The 16,360-nt window shown below is 39.0% G+C and overlaps 1 protein-coding gene across 1 annotated transcript in view; it reads right to left on the bottom strand.

Moving 5' to 3' along the window:
- ABCB5 (ATP binding cassette subfamily B member 5) overlaps positions 1 to 16,360 on the bottom strand; it is a 114,968-nt gene that overhangs the window by 79,660 nt on the left and 18,948 nt on the right. The window contains exons 11-13 of the mRNA XM_003788491.1: positions 15,482 to 15,607; positions 13,318 to 13,521; positions 2,835 to 3,005 (exon numbers count right to left, since the gene is read on the bottom strand). Of these exons, the coding sequence (XP_003788539.1) occupies positions 2,835 to 3,005; positions 13,318 to 13,521; positions 15,482 to 15,607 (501 nt within the window). The remainder of the gene's footprint in view (positions 1 to 2,834; positions 3,006 to 13,317; positions 13,522 to 15,481; positions 15,608 to 16,360) is intronic.

The raw sequence follows: 16,360 nt of genomic DNA, 5'->3' as shown, positions 1-16,360 counted from the left end.
CTCAAGCTGTTGCCCTGGATAGAGTGCCATGGCATCACAGCTCACAGTGACCTCAAACTCTTGGGCTTAAGTGATTCTCTTGCCTCAGCCTCCCAAGTAGCTGGGACTACAGGCGTCCACCACAACACCTGGCTATTTTTGTTGTTGTTTTTGTTGCAGTTGTCATTGTTGCTTAGCAGGCCCGGCTGGGGTCAAACCTGCCACCCTAGGTGTATGTGGCCAGTGCCCTTGCTGATTGAGCTATGGGCACCATCCAAGAAATGCATTTTAAAAATATGTTAAATTCTCTCATAATTCTGTCACTAAATTGTTAGTATTTATAGTATGCATATATAATAATAATAACAATAATAATATAATTGTTAGTATTTATAGTATCACATAGGTGATCCAGAAAGTATCTAGCCATGTCATAAGAAAAGTATTAACAATGACTGGATACTTTCTGGATCACCCTGGCATATAACCTTCATACGGTTTTTTATGTAATTGGAATCATAGTTGACAAATATTTTGCATTTTTTATTCACTTCCAACAGAGATTTCACTTTAACCAGTAGGAAAAACACTTCAGTTTATCATGTTGCCAAGCAACTATTTATTTTAAAAGTCCGATCTAGTTTTGATTGCTTAAAGTGATTAACTTACTGGATAAAAAGACAATGAGCACAACATTTAACCTCTCAATAAACTGAAAAACAGTATGTTTAAAAATAACTGAGTAGTGGGGTGTGGTGGCAGTGCCTGTAGTCCCAGCTATTCAGGAAGCTGAGGCAAGAGAATTGTTCCAGCCCAAGAGTTGGAGGTTGCTGTGAGCTGTGATCATCACATGGCACCCTACCCAGGGAGACAGAGTGAAACTCTATCTTAAAAAAAAAAAAAATTGAGTAATCATTGTTAGTACTTTTAAGTCCTAAGTAAACAAACATCACTATTATTTTAAACTATTTATTTAGTATATTTAGGGTGACCAGATTCTAACATCTGTAAAGTGGGGCAACAAGGCGGGGGGTGGGGGGGCAGAGCGGGGCAGAGCCGGGGCGCGGGGCAGGGGACTGCACAAGGCAGGGCCTGACAACAAGGCAAACTTTGATAAGCAGTTCTGGATAATCACTTCTCAGCAATTATTTATTACAGTTTAACATTATAAAATTAACAAAAATAATATAAAACTCATATTCTGGTGAAATAGCCATATAGAGGCTGAAAACCGTATATTCCCTTCTTGTTCTCCAACCCCGTTCGTGCATTCTTTCTAAAAATCGGGACTTTTTTAAAACACCGCGGGACGCAGGACAAATTGTTGAAAAGTGGGACTGTCCCGCCAAAATCGGGACGTCTGGTCACCCTAAGTATATTCTATATAGAGATACCTCACCTACTTCCTAAGTATAAAAAAAAGATAAAATATAGGGCGGCACCTGTGGCTCAAAGGAGTAGGGTGCTGGCCCCATATGCCGGAGGAGGTGGTGGGTTTAAACTCAGCCCCTGCCACAAACTGCAAAAAAAAAAAAAAAAAAAAATGAATAAAATATCACCCCTGTCCTTGTTTCCTTTCTACCAAATCAGGATTTTCATAATGTACAAGCAACGTGTGCCACTCTGAACACAGGAGGGAAACTGTAGAGGGGCCCAAGGCAGCCACACACAAACCCTTTACCCTCCTCCTCCTCCTGCGAGACAAAGGCACAGAGGATCTGAGGATCTGGCTAGCCTGCCTCTCCCATATAAAAGAGGTCTTTAACTTTCCTGGGGCGGATGCCACCAAGCCCAAGCAGGTCACCCTCCCCTTTTCGTTAAACCTGGCCTGAACATCTCCACTGCACCCTCACCTCTGGCTAACATGTTTTACACCTATCAGAAACAAGGGTCAAGTCTTATAGAATCAGATTTGCAAGTAAATAATAGTTTTTCCAATAATCATTGGGCACTCTGGGCTGCCAGTATCCATTTCCGGTCCCATAAAGCCAGCATTTAAAAACGAGAAGCCTGCAATTTTCCTATAGAGAAAAATACTTAATACATTTCCAAGTGAAGGCAAACTAAAATGTGCCATTTAGCCTTCAGAGGGCTGCAGAGGCCATGACTTAAAAGAGTGAGCCATCGAGAAAAGCATTGAGCCATTATTCATGGCCCCTCCGCCACCTCCCCTCGCAGACGCAGTGCGCGTGGGGCCCGGCCACAGTGGCCTTGAAGCGCAGAGTAAGCAGAGGGTAGTGAGAGGTGCTGAGGGCCAGCTGGGACAAGGTCAGCGGGTTCTTTACCTCGGGGGAACTTGGGTTAAAATGAATGCCCTGAAGAAGAAACGTGGTGAGAGAAGGGACTCGCTCAGGCATGTGCGGGGAGGCAAAGGACAGACTTGGTTACAGTCGTGCTGATGTGGTGAGGTTGTTTTGGGTACAAAGAAAGTATAAATTGGTGGGAATAGAGGTGCATTCGGGATGACCTCATAGGCTGTTCCATCCCAGCCAGTGCAGAGCTGCAGTGGGTTAAATCAATGACTGTCCCTACAGGACGGATGCGGGCTCTGCACCCGTGCCATGATGCTCACAGGCAGTGACTTGGGGGACAGAAGGAGCCCCTGTAGTTGGTGCTAAAATGTACCTATGAGGCTGATATACAATGTGCAGGATGCAATGGTACATTTCAAAACTATTAAGAAATGAGTAGAATTGTGATGGGTGTGTTGCTTAGTTCAATGTAAACATTTCACATTGTATATGGAAGCGGTACCCTGAACCCCATAAATGCATCAATGTACAAAGTTATGATTTAATAAAAAATAATTAAAAAAAAGAAGAAGAAGAAGAAGAAGCAGGGTTCTGCCCACTCACCTTCTCCAGCGCGGCCTGGACCACTGATTCGCTCTCCGTATCCAGCGCCGACGTTGCCTCATCTAAAATCAAAATCTTGGGGTTTCGAACTAAAGCTCGGGCAATCGCGATTCTCTGTTTCTGCCCTCCACTCATTTGAGCTCCTTTTTCTCCTACCAATGTATTAAATTTCTATTGAAAATAGGGGAAAAAAGCACAGACACGGAAGGCAGCGTGATTAAATGGTTGGAATAGGAAATGATAATCATAGCTGTGCTTTAATACCAGCCTCAGCCTGGGTGCTTATAACTTTTGATTTGTTTTTGTAAAAACAAACAACTATGTAAAAAGAGCCTAGTGAAAAGGACAAGGACAATTTGGCTAGGACGAAAAGAAATTAGACCATGTGACAATCAAGGATTTTTGGAAATGTTAATAATTTCAACTAATTTTCAAATACTCTTTAGATGTCTTTAGAATGATTTGAAGTCTTTAAAAGAACAATTGTAATAAATATATGTAAATTTAAATATTGAAACACTTATTAGCATGCCATATTATCCACAATTTCTTTTCTAGATACTTACAAAAAACCATATTTAAAAAATTACTATGAAACAAACTTCCCCCTAAAACTTTTTTCAATATTGGGAGACTTTTGAGTCTCTTATACCTTTTTTTTTTTTTTTTTTTTGGTAAATGCATTTGTAACACAGTAGATATTGCTACATATTTGTGGTAGGGGTAACTTCTAGCACTAGTGAAACATTGCTAGGATTTCTTTTGAGTTATATCCCTCATTCAAAGTTCATTTCTTCAAGGATACACATTTAAATCTCTTTCTAAACCTTTAATTTCTAGAAACTGATCTTAACAGTTTTCAAAAAACATCCAACCCACTGAATAATTTATACACAATAAAATGCACCCATTTTAAGGATATATCTCTATAAATTTTGACAAATGAGTATGCTACCCCTGTAAAGGATTAGAAGTTTTCTGTAGGCCTCGGAGGCTTCCTCGTCTTATTTTTCAGTCAGAACCCACACTCTGACTCCAGATACCCTAGACTTGATTTTTACCTCTATAAATCAATGCTTGCTGGTTTTAGAACTTCATATAAAATGAAATTATGTAGAATGTATTTTGGGGGCGGGTGGTGCTGGCTTCTTTTACCTTGCACAGTGTTTTTCAAACTTTTTTAATCTCATGGTACACTTGAACTTACAGTTAAATTTCCATGGCACACTTAAATTATGTTGATCAAAGAAAGGTGAAAAAAGGAATATACTTACTGTGCTTTCAACCTCTTTTGAAAGTAATTTAATTAATGATCTTTAAAATTTTTGCTGCACTCCTAAGATCCCATCACTGCACACTGGTTGTAAATCACTGACCTAGCATAATGTTTCTGAGACTCATCTAAGTTGTATTGGTAATTCACCCCTATTTATTGCCCGGTAGTGTTCTACACAATGAGAGTCTATCTTGGATTGCCAGATATAGCAAAAACAAACATAGAATTCAGAAAAACAATGTGTTTTTTAGTATAAGTATGTTTCATTAACTATTTGGGGCATACTTATGCTAAATGTTTTTTTCATTATCTGGCCTAAATCCATCACAAATTGCTTATCCAATCAGCTGCTGATGAATATTTAGATTGTTTCCAATTTTTGACTATTATAATTAAACCTGCTTTGAGTGTTCATGTGCAAAATATTTTTATGGTCATGTTTTCATTCCTTTTGGATAAATACCTAGGAAAACAATGCTGAGTCATAAATTTATGATGAACATTATAATAGGCTGTCAAATTGCTTTTTAAAATGCTTGTACAAATTGCACTTTTGAGAGGTCTAGTTGTTTACATCATGACCAAAAGCTAAATTTGTTAATCTGTTTAATTTTGGCCATGCTAAGAGTGAAATAGTATCTTATTGTGGTTTTACTTTGGATTTCCCTGACGACTAATAAATAAGGTTGACTGTTTCTCATGTGTGTATTGTTCATTCAATTATTCTTCTGTGAAATGTCTGTTCATGATTTTGTCCATTTTTGGGGTCTCATTACTGAATTACAACTGCACTTTATACATTCCAGATTCATGTCCTATCAGATATATGTATTATATTTTCTTATGCTCTGTATACTTTGTTTTCTAAATGGTGTCTTTTAAGAAAGAAGGTTTTAATTTTGACAAACTCCAGCTTATCATGTTTTTTAATAATAATGCTTTTCAGTCTAAGAAATATTTGCCTACCTCAAAGTCGCAAAAATTTTCTTTTAAGTTTTTTCTCCCATTTATTTATTTACTATTTAAATAGAATTAGAGGTACAAATGGTTTTTGGTAGGTGGGTGAATTGCACAGTGGAGAAGTCCACACTTTCAATATACCCTTCGCCTGCACAGTGTATAATGTGCCCAGCAGGTAATCTTTTATCTTGCACCTTCTAAGTCTTCAATGTCCAGTAAGTCATGCTGTATGGCCACAAGTACCCACAGCTTCTAAGTGAGGGTATACATATATATTCTTAAATTTATTTTTTAGATTATTGGCACATAATAGTTGTGTATCTTTATAGAGTACCTGTGATACTTTGATATAAGCATACAATGTGAATTATTCAAATCAGGATAACTGGAGTATCCCTTACTTCAGGCATTTAACATTTCTTTGTCTTAGGAATACTCTAATTTCAGTCTTTTTGTTGTTTTAAAGCATACCATGACTTATTGTTGATTGTAGTCACTTTGCTGTGTTATCAAATGTTGTTCATTCTATCTAACTATCCAACTATATTTTTGCACCCACTTTACTCCCTGCCCCCACCTCTCTTCTCAGCCTCTGGTAACCATTGTCCTACTCTGTCTCCATGAGATCAATTGTTTTTCTTTTTCTTTTGAGACAGAGTCTCACTTTGTTGCCCAACTGTTGTGCAGTTCAAAAGAGTTTAACAGAGTAAATTGCACACGATCTTTATGGACACCCTTATTTCAGTGTATGTAAGTACAATTTCTTTATACACTCGCTCATTGATGGCCACTTACCTTGATTCCGAATTTTGGCTGCTGTGAATATTGCTTCAGTAAACAAGGGAGTGTAGATATCTTTTTGATATTCTGAATTCCCCTCCATTGGTTATGTACCCAGTAGTGGGATTTCAGGGTCAAAAGATCGTTCTATTTTAATTTCTTTCTTTTTTTTTTTGAGACAGAGCCTCAAGCTGTCCTCCCTGGGTAGAGTACTGTGGCATCACAGCTCACAGCAACCTCCAACTCCTTGGCTCAAGCGAGTCTCCTGCCTCAGCCTCCCAAGTTGCTCAGCCTCCCAAGTAGCTGGGACCACAGGCACCCACCACAGTGCCGGCTATTTTTTTTTTTTGGTTATAGCCATCATTGTTGTTTGGTGGGCCCAGGCTGGATTCGAACCCGCCACCTTAGGTGTATGTGGCTGGTGCCTTAGCCACTTGAGCCACAGGCGCCGAGCCTATTTTAATTTCTTGATAAAACTCTATACTGTTCTCCGTAGAGGTTGTACTAATGTACATTCCCACAAAGAGTATCTGAGGTTCCTTTTCTCCACATCCTTGCCAGAATTCATTATTGCTTGCCTTTTGCATAGAAGCCATTTTAATTGGGCTAAGATGATATCTCATCATAGTTTTGATTTGCATTTCTCTAATGACTCATGATGTTGAACATTTTTTCTATACCTGTTGAATTTTATATATCTTCTTTTGAGAAATGTTTATTCAGATCCTTTGCCCAGTTTTAATCATGGCATTTTATTTTTTTCCTCTTGGGTTGTTGGAGCTCCTTATATATTCTAGTTATTAATCCCTTGTCAGATGGGTAGTTTGGTAGGTATTTTCTCCAGTCCTGTCACTTGTCTTTTTACTTTGTTGATTATTTCTTTTGCTGTGCAGATTTTCAGCTTGATGTGATCCCATTTATACAATTTTGCTTTGGTTGACTGAGCTCTGAGTGTGTTACTCAATAAATCCTTGCCCAGACAAACGTCCTGAAGCATTTTCCCGATGTTTTCTTTTACTAGTTTCATAGTTTCGAGCCTTAGAGTTAAGTCTTTAATCCATTTTTATTTGATTTTTGTATATGGCGAGAGATAAGGGTCCAGTTTCATTTTTCAGCACATGGATATCCAGGTTTTTCCAGGACCATTTATTGAAGAGACAGTCCGTTCCCATTGTATGTTCTTGGCTCCACTGTCAAACATAAGTTCACTATAGATGTGTGGGTTTATTTCTAGGTTCTCTATTCTGTTTCATTGGTCTACATATCTGTTTTTATGCCAGTACCATGCTTGGTTATTACAGCTCTGCAGTGTAACTTGAAGTCAGGGAATGTGATTCCTCTGGTTCTGTTTTTTGTTCAAGGTGGCTTAGGCTATTCTGGGAATTTTTCAGTTACATATAATTTTAGGATTTCTTTTCTATCTCTATGAAGAATGCCATTGGTATTTTGATGGAGATTTCATTGAACATATAGATTGCTTTGGGTAGTATGGACATTTTAACACTATTAATTCGCCCAACTTTTTGTTGACTCTATCCATGTCTTTCTATACTATCTAGCTCTCAAAAAGTCATTGTAGTAATCCTGGATAGGTTTGTCTTTTAGTCATCCTGCTCAATATATAAATGTTTTATACACTGCAGTAATAGCAGGAGGGTATTTACGTATTTGTGCACTTACTGTTGCAGTGAGTTGTGTCCCTTCAGATGATTTCTTATCATTTATTTCAGATTGAAGAACTTTTAGCATTTCTTGTAGGACAGATCTGGTGTTGATGAAATCCCTCTGCTTTTGTCTGGGAAAGTCTTTCCTTCTCCTTTATGTTTGAAGGATGTTTTTATAGGATATAATATTCTAGGGTTAAGCCCTTTTCTCTTTGTCATTTTGAATGACATACCACTCTCTCCCAGATATAAGGTTTCCACTGAGAAGCCTGCTGTCAGATGTTTTGAAGCTCCTTAAACATTATTTTTTTCTTCTTTTAGGCCCTTTTTAAAATCTCTGACCTTTAGGACCTTAATCATTCCATGCGTTGAGGTTGCCTTGTCTGGGTTAAATCTTGGTGTTCTTTGATCTTCTTGTATCTGAATAGTGATGGCTTTCTCTAGGTTTGGAAACAACTGTGTCATTATTTCTTGGATAAACTTTCCACCCCAATCTCTCTTTTTACCTCCTCTTTATGGCCACTAACTCTTACATTTGCCCTTTTGGGGCTACTTTCTAGATCTTGTAAGCATACTTCATTCTTACGTATTTTCTGCTCTTTTGATTGTGTATTTTCAAATAGGCTGTCGTCAAGCTCACTAAATCTTTCTTCTGCTTTGTCAGTTCTGCTGTTGAGAAACTCTGATGCATTTCTCCATGTGTCAATTGAATTCTTAAGCTGTAGATTTTCTGCTTGATTTTTAAATTATTTCAATCTCTTTGCTAAGAGATTCCCCAATAGACTTCTGAACTCCTCCTCTGTGTTGTCTTGAATTCACTGAGCTTCTTCAGGACAGATATTTGGAATTATTTGTCTGAAAAGTCACCTGCTCCATCATTCTGGGGCTGGTCACTGATACTTTATTTTGTTCATTTGGTGAAATTATGTCTTTCTGGATGTTCTTGATGCTTGTGGGTATTCATCAGTATCTGGACATTGAAGAGTTACGGATTTATTTTAATTTTCATGGTCTGAGTTTTTTTGAACCCATTGTTCCTGAGAAGGCTTTCTAGATCTTTAAAGGAAATTGAGTTTTGTGATCTGTTTGGTCATTGCAACTGTGTCAGCACAGGAGGTACCCTAAATCCAGTGATGCTATGACTCTTGCAGATTCCTGGTGGTACCATTTTGGTGGACTTGGGGAAGATATGAGAGAACTCCCTAGATTACCAGGAAAAGTCTCTCATTCTCCTCTTACCCTCTGGGCTGGGCTGCAGAAGTTGAGAGAGAAGCGATGCGAGTGCTCCCTCATGGCCAGCAGCACCAGGTCACACCTGAAACCATCCCTATCTCACCCAAAGCTGGAGGTGACGGTTGCCTGGCTACCTCTGATATTTATTGAATGTCCAAATGCTCTTTAGTTAGCAGATGGTGAATCCTGCTAGGACTGGGTCCTTCCCTTCAGGACAACATGTTTCTTTCTGGCCCAGGATAGACTGAGAAAAGCCATCCAAGAACTAAGGCCTGGACTCGGGTTTTAGGAGTGTGCTCAGTTCTTTATTTTACTGTGGCTGAGTTGGTACCCAAGTTGAAAAACAAAGTCTCCTGTGCTTTTCCCTTTCCTTTTCCCAAGAGGAAGAAGACTCCTTGAGCCATACTGCCTGTAGTTGGGGAGGGTATAACACAGGCACTGGCTTGGCGATGCTGCTGGTGTCTCATTAGGTCATGTGCACTATCGAGTCCACTGGATCCAAGGAGCCAGCACAATTGCAGAAATTGTGCAAGGACTGAACCCTTTGGGGCCCAACTGCCTTACTAATTAAGTCCAAGCCCAGGCTGCTTTCTTTCAGCTGGTGGTGTAGCTAGCTGGAACTCATTTTCAGGGCAGAAGAAGAGAATTTCCAGGCTTGTCTAAATGCTGCCTCTGTGGGCACTGGCACAATTCAGCCCTGTGCTGTGTTCCCCTGTGTTGGGGCAGCCCTGAATTTCAGTGCAAAGTCCCATAATCACTTCACTCCCTTCCCCCAGCACACAAATTCTCTCTCCACTGGTGGTGCTGGCATGGTACTGCCAGGGGATGGGGTAGGGGTGGTGTAGGAATGCACGACTGTCCTTTCTGTTCTCTTCTGTGTCTCTGGCTTCAATACAATGTTAAAACTGGGTATTAAGGCTTATCTGACTTTTGGTTCTTGCTTGTAGGTATTTGAGTTTGGTGTTTGTGCAGAGGGATGATTACTGTAGGTTTTTATTTGGTCATCTTGCTCTGCCCCTTTTCCACTTAGTATAATGACTTTTGATTCTTTCTGTATTGCTGCAAAAGACATTATTTCATTCTTTTTGATGACTGAGTAGTATTCGCTGGGGTGTATATGTGTGTGTGTGTGTGTCTATTTTCTTTACCCACTCATCAGTGGGTAGGCACTTAGGTCAGTCCCACATCTAGCAATTGTGAATTGTGCCGCAATGAACATACCAGTGCAAGTGGCCTTTTTAGACATAGCTTTTTTCACAGAATTTCCTTATAAGCCTTTTAATGTCTTTGAGATCAGTAGTCAAGCACTTTCTTTCATTCCTGATATTAGTCATAATCCCTCCTCACTTTCCCTTCCCTCCTTTTCCCCTCCCCCTTCCCTTTTTTTCTCTTCTCTTCTCTTCCTTTCCCTTTTCTCCTCTTCTTCTTCCTCCTTCTTCTGTTTCTCTCTCATCCTTGCTAGAGGTTTACTAATTTTATTGATGTTTTAAAGAAAACAGCTTTTGGTCTCAATAATTGTTTCTCATGTTCTCCAATTTTAGCTTTCACTGATTTCTGCTTTTAATTTAGATTATTGTTTTGGTTAATTTGCTCTTCTGTATTTAGTTCCTCAAGGTGGAAAATTGATTTACAGATCAAAGATCATTTTTCTTTTCAAAAAATGAGCATTTGATTTTATAAGTTTCTCTCAAAGCAGTGCTTTAACCATATTCAATATGTAGTAATACACTGCCTTTTCATTTAGTTCAAAATACTTTCTAATTTTTCAAAACTTCCCTTTGAACCATAGATTATTTAGAAGTATGTTATTTAATTTTCAAATATTTATTTTCCAGATATATATCTGTTATTGATTTCTAGTTGAATTCTATTATGATCTAAATAATGTATTTTATGTTTTCTATTCTTTAAAATTGCTAAGGCTTTGTTTTGTTTTATGTTTGTTTAATGACCAAGAACACTGTTCATCTCATGACTATTCCATGGGCCCTTGAGAAGAATGCATTCTGCTATTGTTGGCTAATGTGTTTTGTCAGTTAGACCTGGCTGGTTGGTAACATCCTTAAGGCTACCTATATCCTTACTGACAGTCCCTACTGGTTCTACAAGTATAGAAGTCTTCACAAGTAAAATTGTGACTTTGTCTATTTCCCTTTTCTGGTGTAACAGTTTTTGCCTCATTTATTTCGACACTTTTTAAAATGAATAAACATTTAGGATCATGTTTTTTTACCTACAGGTTGTATTTTCCTATTTCTGTGCATGTCTAGTTTTGATAGATTGTACCCTGAATAATGTGTACGATGTGTTGGAGAGACCAGAATTTGAGAACAAACTTTGATTTTTTTTTTGCAGTAGGCAATTCAAATACTGACTGATCACCTGGAACTTGCGCAATCTTGATTTTTTGCTTTGTTGGGATAAATTTTTAGAAAGTGTAATAACTTGGCAGAACCCAATCTTCAAATTCTGTCCCCTCTAGGGATTTGTCATGGCTTGGTTTTAGGCTTTGTTAGGGCAGGCCTAGAGTACATCCTATTCTAAGGTGGGGTCTTGACTACTAAGGTGTGGCTTTTTGTGTGTCCTCCGTATGTGCTTGGGATGTTAAAAAGGTATTAATGTGCTCTCAGCATCCAAGTGGATGTGTGTGTGTGTGTGTGTGTGTGTGTGAGAGAGAGAGAGAGAGATACTTCCTGACTTCTGGTATCTTTTCTATTCCTAGATTTGTGGGCAGTGTGCTCTAGTCAATCTCTGGTAGTCTTCTCCTCAGACAGGGATTCCTGAGGGATGCCCACATGGTCTTCTGCCATCTGAACTTTACAGCTCCTGTATCACCTGTCCAAGTTACTTCAGCTGCCCTCAAGTTAGATTTGTGCCTTTCAGCTCAGTGGGGCTGCCATGTTCTGGCTGGATTCCAGGTCATAGAGATGAGGTCAGCAATGTGTTCCCAAGGCAGAATGCTGCAAATTCATAGAGTTCTTCTTTGTTTCCTTTCTCTCAGCAATCACAGTCTTTCACTATATTTTGTCCAATGCATGGAAACAATGGCCCTATGCTTCATATATTTTAGATAGTTTTATGGTTGTTTATGGGAGAAGGGCTAGACAGTGGCAGCTATACCTAACATTAATATATTAATGTAAAAATTGATGCTATTCATTTTTGAATATAGCTTTCCCTGTTTTTTTCCACCTACCTAAAATAGACACTTCTGGAACTTTTCTTTGTTGTTATCCTTTTACTTTTGTGGTTAGCTATGGCAGTCAAATTTAGTTTTCATCATGGTACGCTAGTACCTTTAATTTTTTAGATTATATTTTCAGAAGTTGCTATTAGATTTATAGCAAATGGCATTTTTGTATAGTATTGACTTTTTAGTAAAAGCAAGTAGTAACTTATGCGGTATAATTTAAGAAGCAACAGAAAGCTCCCAAATTCCACATGGGAAATGACGAGCATTGGTGTTTTGAGAAAAGAAAGTAATTGAAAGAAGCAAAGGTCAATTAAGAAAGCATGTGTGCCCAAACTAGAGCCAAAGGATCCCCTCAACCTTTAAGGACTTTTACGGCCTAAATACTACTCTAATTATGGTCCTAAGTAACCGACATAGGAATTAATTACTGACATAACAAAAGTTTTTGTGGAAAAAGCAAAAGGAAGAATAAAATCATTATAACCCAAGGGGTAGGTTTATAAACTATGTCCATTAAAAATGAAATTTTTTCTTCTTTTAACTTTCTGGAATGATGAATCTTTTTTTTTTTTTTTTTTTTTTTTTTTTTTTTTTTTTACAGTTTTTGGCCAGGGCTGGGTTTGAACCTGCCACCACCTCTGGCATATGGGGCCTGTGCCCTACTCCTTTGAGCCACAGGCACCACCCTTAAATGATGAATATATATGCATTTGAATTCCAAATCTCATCCTTTCATATTTCACAGGGTGCACCCCACAGAGATTTCAGGTAATACTGATAAACTAATGATTCAGGAAATGTAAATTAATGGTTTTATAGCTCTCTTTTAATTCTAAATACCCATCAAGATCTGATACGTCCTATTGTTAGGAATTTTAGTTTACTCTCTCTTCCCAAACATGATCCCACACTTCTCATCAGATATTAGCTCCACGTGCTTAAAAAATAATCACAGTTTTCCTTCTGCCTTGTCACAGAAACATTCTGAACATCATGAGGGTGACATTCCCACTCTGAACCACAAGATGGCCTCACAAATCAACATTTTACAGACAGATTTCTTCGCCGGGGCTGATGATTTTCCCTCCTTGCTCTTTGTCACGCTTCAACATATCCTTCATTTTTTTCTTTTCATTTTGTAGCACTAATTATGACTCTTTTTAAAATTGGCCTTTCAGTGATGAACTTCTCTCTCTCTTTATCTCTGTCTCTCTTTTTCATTACCATGCTGTCTTTTCTACATATGTTTCATCTAGGACAAGCCATCAATGACTCATCCTCCTTCTATTCTGCAGAAGTGACTGTTTCATTATCTTATTTTGGAGTGCTGCAGCGCTGTGGCTGCAAGCTAAGGGCTGAGGGTGCAGGTGTACTCACATTGGGAAACTCCATGATGAAATCATAAGCATTTGCTTCCTTTGCTGCTTTCTCCATCTCTTCATCCGTCACGCCATCTCGCCCACACTTAATGTTCTTGCTGATGGTGGTCCCGAACAGAACAGGCTCTTGTCTGACCACTCCGATATGTTCTCGGTAATACCGCACATTTAAAGCTCTGATGTCCTTCCCGTCCACCGTGATCTGCCCATCCAAAGAATAGGTTAGAGTCTCTCTTACGCGTCCAAAATACAAGCTGAGAAGTAGCATATTTCTGTTACCAGAGATAGACTATATTTTGATCAAATATTTATAACATGTATGAGGTTGGACAGTTAAGCTCAAATTTGCACATTCATCATAGAAAGTGCTACGTGCCTCATTGCAGAGTATTGCTATGGTTGCATTCGAGTTACTCCCCTTGGGAAGTCATGCATGAACAAGTGCCTAGTTTACCCTTCAGAGCATTTTATCAAAGCATTTTATCTAGGGTGAGTTTGGAAACTTAATTCTGTCAGACCCCATCCTACGATAGCTCCAATGGCTATTCCAAGAAAAAGAGTTCCAAAATTGCTTTGAAGGGCAGACCAGACCCTGGGGTGGGTGCATAGCTTCCCACAGGGAGTACTGGGAAAGTGACTGTGGTGAGACTCAGCAACAAGGTCTGCAATACTTTCTTGAGGATGACATCACAAACTTAATTGTCTGACTTCATATATTGTCAGGAGACTTTTTTTTCTGACAGGAACAAACAAAATCTCAAAAAATAATTGGCTTAAAATCTTGACAAACCACCTCAATTCCTTTACTCCAAGATCCACAGATTAGGTATTACGAAGATATTTATTCTACATGCCACACGTGTTATTATGTAGACAACTATATCAAACTTCATTTTGTTCTTTGAAGATTGATGTGACCTTTAAGTTCCTTCTAGGAATTGGCCTTTATTACCTTTCTTCAATACCTCACTCCTCTGCAAAAGCCAATGTGTCTTCCATTCATTGTTAGACATAGTAGCAAATGAACTTTGTCTTCTCCATAGTTACTACCATTATCTCTAACCCCAATGTATTCCAGTGACAAGAAGCCAGTGTTCGGTAATGATAGCTCAGAGACTCTCTATTTCTCAGCAGTGTAGGCATTCTGTCTGGGCATGAGTTTTCTATGCAACTGCTTTATACATGGAATACTAAATTATTTAGTCTGGAATTGGCATAGACATATGGGTCTAGGATTCTCCTAGTATATACAGAAGACTGAGGAGTAAAATTTGAATGAAACCAGACTGTTGGAGAATAGATTTTCTTTTCAACAACAGTTGAAATTTTGAGGCTCGGCGCCTGTGGCTCAAGTGGCTAAGGCACCAGTCACATACACCTAAGGTGGCGGGTTTGAATCCAGCCCGGGCCTGCCAAACAACAATGACGGCTGCAACCAAAAAATAGCTGGGCATTATGGCGGGCACGTGTGGTCTCAGCTACTTGGGAGGCTGAGGCAGGAGACTCGCTTGAGCCCAGGAGTTGGAGGTTGCTGTGAGCTGTGATATCACACACTCTACCCAGGGGGATAGCTTGAGGCTCTGTCTCATTAAAAAAACAAAAAAAAACAAAAAAAAACAGTTGAAATTTTGAATAGAAGCCTGAAGTATTATGCACTGATGAATATCACAGTCTCATTATCTAGGCCATGTACAGAGATGAAAATGTTAAGTCTAACATTATTAAACTACAGAAAAAAAAGTAAGAGTGTGGCTATGTTCTACAGGCATCATTCTCCTGGGATGTTTTTGACGAAGTCTGAAATCCTGGGTACCATAAATTGCTATGCAATTTTTCTCCACAGCATTCAAACCCTTTTAACACACTATATAATCTGCTTATTTCATCTATTGTCTGTCTCGAGGTATTAGAATATAATTTTTAAGAAGACAGAGATTTTTATTGTATCTGTTTTGTTCACCAAAGTAGTCCTAGAACCCAGAACAGAGTGTAACACATAGAAGTCTTTGTGGAATGGATGACTACACAGGGAAGAAAATTATATCACTTCCCTCCCAGCCCCACTGTTAAAAATTGAAGTTGACATAGCTGTGAGAGCTCCCCAGGTGGGACTTCCAAATTCCATCCTGTGGACCAAGCATGGGTTTGCTAGCTGCACTTACAAAGCCATCATCAGGATCATACAACCTCTGCAGAAGCTGGACTGCCGTGCTCTTCCCGCTGCCATTGGGGCCAACCAAGGCTACCGTCTCTCCAGACTTAATTGTGAGATCCAGACCTTTCAGAATCTATCAGAATATATGAGGGATGAGAAGCATAAGACTAACATAAGCTAGAACACGATGGACACATTTCCATGAACTTGTTTTCTTTTTATTTATAATCATAAATAGAAAACAAATTCTTCTGTGAAACTTAAAAACAAATTTAGACCTTATTGTGTTTGTTTCATGTACATCTATAATGCTAACTTATATATATAATTTTGGAAAATAATAGTGAAAGAATCTCTCATCATTTCTTTATGTACAGGAAAGATCTAAGTTAAGCTCACTTAGAGAATATTAACCAGCCACAGCAAACTCTTTAGCATTTTCAATTAAAATACCTTCTATGCATTTCCCGACTACCAGGGGGGTGAGAGTTTTATTTTTTTCATTTGCAACAACTGAATGAAATCTTGCCAGACAGCTTCATATGCTGTGTAAGGAATCTCTTCCTTAGAATAGTTTTACATTCTGGCAAAGCATATTCCAAAATAAGCCAACTGGCAGGGCGCCTTAGCAATCAGACCTGGTGGGATTTTACCATTAGAAACCATCCCTCTCTTGGCTCGGCGCCTGTGGCTCAAGCGGCTAAGGCGCCAGCCACATACACCTAAGGTGGCGGGTTTGAATCCCCAGCCCGGACCCGCCAAACAATAATGACGGCTGCAACCAAAAAATGGCCAGGCGTTGTGGTGGGCGCCTGTGGTCCCAGCTACTTGGGAGGCTGAGGCAGGAGACTCGCTTGAGCCCAGGAGTTGGAGGTTGCTGTGAGCT

The sequence above is a fragment of the Otolemur garnettii genome, unplaced genomic scaffold, assembly GCF_000181295.1.
Source record: "Otolemur garnettii isolate 467f Iridium unplaced genomic scaffold, OtoGar3 scaffold00028, whole genome shotgun sequence".
NCBI lineage: Eukaryota > Metazoa > Chordata > Mammalia > Primates > Galagidae > Otolemur > Otolemur garnettii.
Note: the sequence above shows the minus strand (reverse complement) of the source record. Positions and strands in the feature narration are given on the sequence as shown.